The sequence below is a fragment of the Pelodiscus sinensis genome, chromosome 3, assembly GCF_052426305.1.
Source record: "Pelodiscus sinensis isolate ZL-2025 chromosome 3, ASM5242630v1, whole genome shotgun sequence".
NCBI classification, from domain to species: domain Eukaryota; kingdom Metazoa; phylum Chordata; order Testudines; family Trionychidae; genus Pelodiscus; species Pelodiscus sinensis.
This window is the reverse complement of record NC_143054.1, coordinates 139,392,570-139,398,569: the sequence shown is the minus strand read 5'-3', so window position 1 is coordinate 139,398,569 and position 6,000 is coordinate 139,392,570. Positions and strand designations below refer to the sequence as shown.

Genomic DNA, 6,000 nt, shown 5'->3' with positions numbered 1-6,000 from the left:
GGAATGGTCACGAGGGCACTTGTGTTTTTTCCTCTTTCCCCTTCTTCCGAAAGAATTCCCTTTTTCCACACATGCCTTTTTGCGAAAGAGCTTTTTTACAAAAAGGCTTCTTCCTCATAGAATGAGGATTACCAGTGCTAGAAAAACCCCTCTGTTCTTTCGATTTTCTTGCTGAAGAATGCAATTGCAGTGTGGACATTCCTCAAATTTTGTCGGAAAAACAGTTGTTTTTCCAACAAAACTCTAGTGTAGACTTACTCGGACATGACGCTGCTCTAGGAAGTGGTGTTACTAAATCAGCACAGAGAGGCACTTCAGTGGGAACCAAAGGTAAGTTAAGTTAGTTTAATCCAGTTATGTAGTGGAAACTGAGAGTGGGCTGTGCTTACCTCTATTTTCTAGTCTTTGAAGTCCACTGTAACCAGTGAATAGACTTGCTTCACTGCCTCCCAGGGCAGAGGCTGCACCAAGGCCTGAGTTCAGTACCTAATGGATATTAACTGTGAGGCAGGAGTAGAAAGTACTTGTACTATTGGTGCTTCCCTGAACGGAGCAGCCTTAGCTTTGTGCAAAGTTGCATTATGTTGCTCTTGTAGAAATTATTATCATGCTGCCAAGGAAGGGATTATTCTGAATACAACTGCTGGCCTCTGTCTCTCCCAGCTCTTAAGTGTGCCATCCAACCTTACAGAAGATAGGAGCATTTCTCATGGCTAAGGGGTGGGACAAATGGTTAATTTCCTTTGGCATTTTTCATGGTGCTGTTGACAGCGGTGGCTCTGTAGGTCTGTCTGATGCACCTGTCCGTGACATGAGCAGGTCCCAGGGAGCCAAGACGCTTGGGGAGGGGCCGGAGCTTGGTTTTTGGGTGAGGGTAATACGGATTGTCTCCTCCAGCCTCTGTTGAGGGAGGAATGCAAACGTGGGTCTGCCTGGAAGGCGCCTGCTCACTTCCATCGCCTGGAGCCACAGCCCTGGTCTGAGCTGGCACAGGGTGGGATGCTTTCTGTGTTGCTCACAAGCATCCCACCCTGTGTCAGAGAATCAGAGACCTTGCCCCGCCAGCGCCCAGCTTCCAGGCGGGACTAGGACCCTGGAACTACATTTCCCAGAATGCCGCGGGACGGGTCGGAGCGGAGTTGTCCCCGCCGGGCCTCGGTAGCAGCCGGCGGGGGCGTCCTGTCAGGCGGCGGTGACGGCGGGCGGGACGCGCCCAGGCTGCTGCTGCTGCTGCTGCCGGGACGCGGCGGCTGCGGGCGGCGGCTCCGGCCATGGACGAGCAGGCGGGGCCCGGCGTTTTCTTCAGCAACAACAACAACAACAACGCGCTGCTGCTGCCGCCGCCGGGCGGGGCCGGGCCGGGGCTGGAGCCGGGGGAGGCGGCGACCGCGGGGGGCTCCTTGGCGGCGGCCGCCCCGGCCCCGGTGTCCGCGGCCCGGGCTCAGTACAGCGTCCCCGGGATCCTGCACTTCCTGCAGCACGAGTGGGGCCGCTTCGAGGCGGAGCGAGCCGAGTGGGAGGCGGAGCGGGCGGAGCTGCAGGTAACGCGCCCCCCCCCCCTTCCTGGTCCGGCTCCGCTCGGCTTGGCCCGGGCCCCGGCCGCCCCTTCCTGGCGTCTGAGTGCCCCGTATCTCCCGCTGGCAAAGGGCAGCGCTGGCGGCCTCGCCCCGGCCGCGCAGCGTGGGGTGGGTGTGGGGGGCGTGACACCCGCGCCCCCGGCCCGGCACGCCCGCCCCGCGGTGGGGGACGCTCCTGTCCCCGCGCGTGGAGCGGCAGCGCGCTGAGCCTGTTGCCGTGGCTGGGGCTTGGCAGCCGCTCGCAGCGCTGTCCTAACTCCCTGGCTTGTCCCCTGTCAGTTTCACCTGTGAGCGTGTGGCTGGTCAGCAGACCCCTGCTGCCCGATGGTTTGGCGTGTCCCGTCCCACCCGTTTCTTATTTCTCCCCTTTTATCGCTCCTTGTTTCTTGGAATCGTTTCAGTTTCTTTCTGTTGCTTTCTGACACTGAAGCGAGGAAGGAGGAGTGGTGCCACGTGCCCTTCTATTCTCCCCTCTTGTGTGGGGAGAGAAGTTAAATGTGTTTCTTTCTGGGTGCTGTCCATCCTAGAGTAATTGGGACCTTTAATCCTCCAGCAGTGGTAGCAATGATAGAAGGCGTAGAGGAGGAAAGACCTTGGCATCTTTAGTGCCTGCACTGTAATTCTTCTTGTTGACCTTTCTGACTGTAGAAGATGTTGACAACAGTTTTATGGCTTGCCAGTATGGCGGTGGCTAACAAGACCCATGCAAGAGTGGCAGTCCTTGTTCCATGGGGTGCATAGGTAGTTGGATGCTGAGAAAAAGATTACAATCTGTGCTGAGTTTGCTGCTACTTAGGACACAGCCTCTGTGTCGCAAGAGTCCTGCCGTGCATAATTTCATATTGGGTAACCCCATCATTGACTACTGCATATTCTATTGCTTTTGTAGTATTGTCTGTACTATGCTACAGTTTCTGCTATTGATATGTCCCAGAGTAGCTATATAGTGAAAAAAGAAGCATCTTAATTTTCCTAGTGTAGACAAGGCCCAAAGCCTAATAGCAACTTGCTCCTTGGGACAGAAAGTAGGCTAGATAAGAGTACTCTCATCCTCTCATCCTTTCCTAGGCTAAGAAGTTATTGTTCTGGTCAGTGACAAACTATCTAGAGCTACTACTCTCAGGCCATGTCTACACTAAAGGGCTTACAGTGGCACAGCTGTTCCAATGCAGCTATGTCATTGTAAGGTAACTCCTGTAACTGCTCTGTGTATGGGAGTTGCTTTCCCCCCACTATGGAATCTGTAGGGGTGGTCAGACTTTTTGGCCTAAGGGCCGCATCTTGGTATGGAAACTGTATGACTGCCTGACGTGGGTGGGAGGACTCATCAGGTGTGGCATGGGGAGCTCTATACTGAGGTGCGTGGAGGGAAGATTCTGTAGGAGCAGTACCAGGGACTTCTGCAGGCATGGCTGGCAGTGACATCAAGGTGGCTGTATCAAGCATTGCCACAGGCGGAGGCACCCTACCTGCAACCCTTAAGTGGTTTGAAGGTTCCTGAAGGTGAGGCGGGAGGAGGTTGGGTGTGCTGCAGCACAGGGGCAGAGCTGCCACTTAGGGGCAGGGTTCTGACCTTGGAAGCAGCAAGGTGAAGTTGTGCCTGTGCTTTATGGTTATCTGCATGTTGTGGAAGATGGTGGAAAGGGGCTGAGGAGTGCCAGGTGGTCAGAGCAGTGCAAGCCCTCGCTCCCCAGAGGGAGACAGATACAAAAGTTTGCTATGCTGAATGTGGTCCACGGGAGTTTGCCCAACTCTAGTGCAAATTATGTCACTCTCGGGGGTGTTTTTTTCCACATTCTGAGTGACATGAATTATACCAACAAAAGTGCTAGCGTATACATAGCCTCAATTACCACTGTGATTAACATGCTGTAAGAACTGTAATAGGAGAGGGGTTTGTCCAATCACTTGCAGATCAGTTGCAAAGTGAATTTGTCGTAAACATCTCTGTCCAGAATCTTAATTAACTACCTATCTGGTTCTCAAAGTTACCATATTTGAAATTAAAAGCTATCCCCAAGTTCTCTTCTTTATGTTTCCCTATTTGTTTTCTCTTTCCTATCCCTTTGTCCTCTTTTCTTTTCATATTCCTTTCCCAGTGTGCAGGAATTTAGGCTTCTTTCCTGTTTTTATAGGTAGGAGCATCTCCTGAGTTTTAGAACCCTGCATGGATACAAAATTTGTATCTGCATACCCATCCACAAAAATGAGCTGTGAAGATCCGCATCTGCAGATATAAAGTGGATACCTACAGATATGTTGGACTAGAGTGATTTTGTTAATCCTTCCTGTGAGATTTATCAGGACGGTCTTCTGAACAGGATTGCAGGTGTAATGTTCGTCTGTGGTGATTCCCTTGTACAAGTTTTAAAAAGTGCTTGTGAGCACAAGGGAAAGAGAAGGACACATGCTAGTCTGACCTGAAATGATTAACTGCAGAATTTGTCATTTAGTTACTGATTTATTATCTGTATTTGTGTCTATTTCAGACACATGTTGAAAATAATCTGTCGATTTGGTAACAAGTCTCAGAGGGATAGCTGTGTTAGTTTGTATCTGTGTTAGACTAAGATTTATTTGAGCATAAGCCTTTGTGGGTAAAAACCGCTTTGTCAGATGCATCTGGCGAAGTGGTTTTTACCCACGAAAACTTATGCCCAAATAAATGTGTTAGTCTTTAAGGTGCCATAGGAATCCTTGCTGGGTATTTGGGACAGATATGATATGAGTACATGTTGCCTGCCTGATATAGTAGAATCCCATAAATAAGGTTTGATTTGGGCAGACATTTTCTTGATAATTGTATTATATGTATTTATTCACATTAGAGTGTCCATGAATAAAATGGGCATGAGAGAAAAATGTCCATCTTGCAAGGATGTAATTGTGCTAAGAATTTTAATAATACTACTATTTTACACTTATGTAGCACTCTTCATCAAGAGATCTACAATTTTTAAAAGGTTGGTAAAGATTATTTCCCATTTTATAAACTAGATAGAGAAACTGAAGTACAGAGGTTAAACTACTTGCCATCTTGTCAATGGGAGAACTGATGAAAAAACCTATTTTTTTCTGGCTATCAGTCATTTGCTTCGTCCCCTGGGCCTACTGCCTTTGTGCCAAAGCATTTCAATAAGGTTATAATTTGCTTTGATTGGCACTGCCATAAGCTATAATAACATTTATCTGCCGGAGAGTGATAGTGAGAAAGGTGTGAAACTCTTTGCAACCTTTGTAAATCTCAAATTATTGCTTGTTTGACAATTTACAAATGAATTCTCTACGATCTGTATGTTGTGCTACTGGGAAATGGCTTTTGGAAATTAATTGATCCATATAGTTTAATTACAAGCAGTGTTAATTAAAACCAAATTCCACTCACTTCTAATGCCTTCCAGCTGGGAATGTTTAACAGAAGTTTGAGGCCATATAGTTTATCGTTTCCTTGATGCCGAATTGTTCCCTATTTACATTAAGTAGTTTTTCATCCAACCTACTTTTAAATGTTAAAATATCGTTTTCTTGGGTGACTGTTTTGTCCTCCTGATACAGGGTGTTCCCCCTATACGTTGCCCCGGTATATGTCCATTCCGCACTAAAGTCGTTGGCGCTTGTAGGAACTGATGCATTATAAGTCCTCCCATTCCCCACTCTTAAATTACACACAAAAGTAGTTTTTGCGCAAAATGGAAGTTAGCTGCGGGGAAAAAATTCCCCTCCGTAAGTAGTTTCACTGTAAATCCAAGTTTTTTGGAACATATCTTGGACTTATAGTGAGAATGGCTTGTACTACATGTTTTTTTTTCCCCCTCCATTTTTATTTCCTTTCCCATAGACTTCTTTTGCTATTCTGACTCCTCCCTTGCTATGGTATTTACACCTTCAGATAGTGTGTATACTGTTATCAAGTTCTTCTTTACCTTCCTTTCTGTTGTCAGAGCCTAGCCAAGCTATGCTTATTTAGATTCTCTTAATCTCCTCACAAATCAATCCTACTATAATCCCTGTTCACTTTTGTTGTTGTTCTGCAAACTTCTTCTAATTTGCTAATATTTTCTTTGTGATGAGATTCCCAGAATTGAATTCCCACTCACACCAAAGCCAAAAAGAGAGATTGTTACCATTCCATTGCATCTGTTCCCTTGCGAAGTAAAAAGAAATGCTTGTGAGGATAAGGGAAAGAGAGAGGATACAATTCTAAGCTGATGTGATTGACCTTAATTGCAGAATTTGTCATTTGGTAACTGATTCATTATCTAGTTGTATCTAATTAACAGAAGCAAGTGTTAAAAATAATCTATGAATTTGGCAGAGATAATATGTGCATTAAGCAGCCAATAATTACAGTGGAATCCATGAATAGATTGATTTGGGCAAACTTTATCTCAATATTCATATGTATATATTCCTGCTATAGTGT

At 46.9% G+C, this 6,000-nt stretch overlaps 1 protein-coding gene across 3 annotated transcripts in view; it reads left to right on the top strand.

The window, feature by feature from the left end:
* The first annotated feature begins 1,162 nt into the window (after nt 1–1,162).
* The window catches only part of STRN (striatin), an 87,274-nt gene continuing 82,436 nt past the window's right edge, over nt 1,163–6,000 (top strand). For 2 of the 3 annotated variants that reach the window (XM_075924958.2, XM_075924957.2), the window contains exon 1: nt 1,164–1,541. In XM_075924958.2, the coding sequence (XP_075781073.2) occupies nt 1,272–1,541 (270 nt within the window). In that variant the 5' untranslated portion in view covers nt 1,164–1,271. Of the gene's footprint in view, nt 1,542–6,000 lie in introns of all 3 variants that reach the window. The other variant, XM_075924956.2, reaches the window with a different exon arrangement.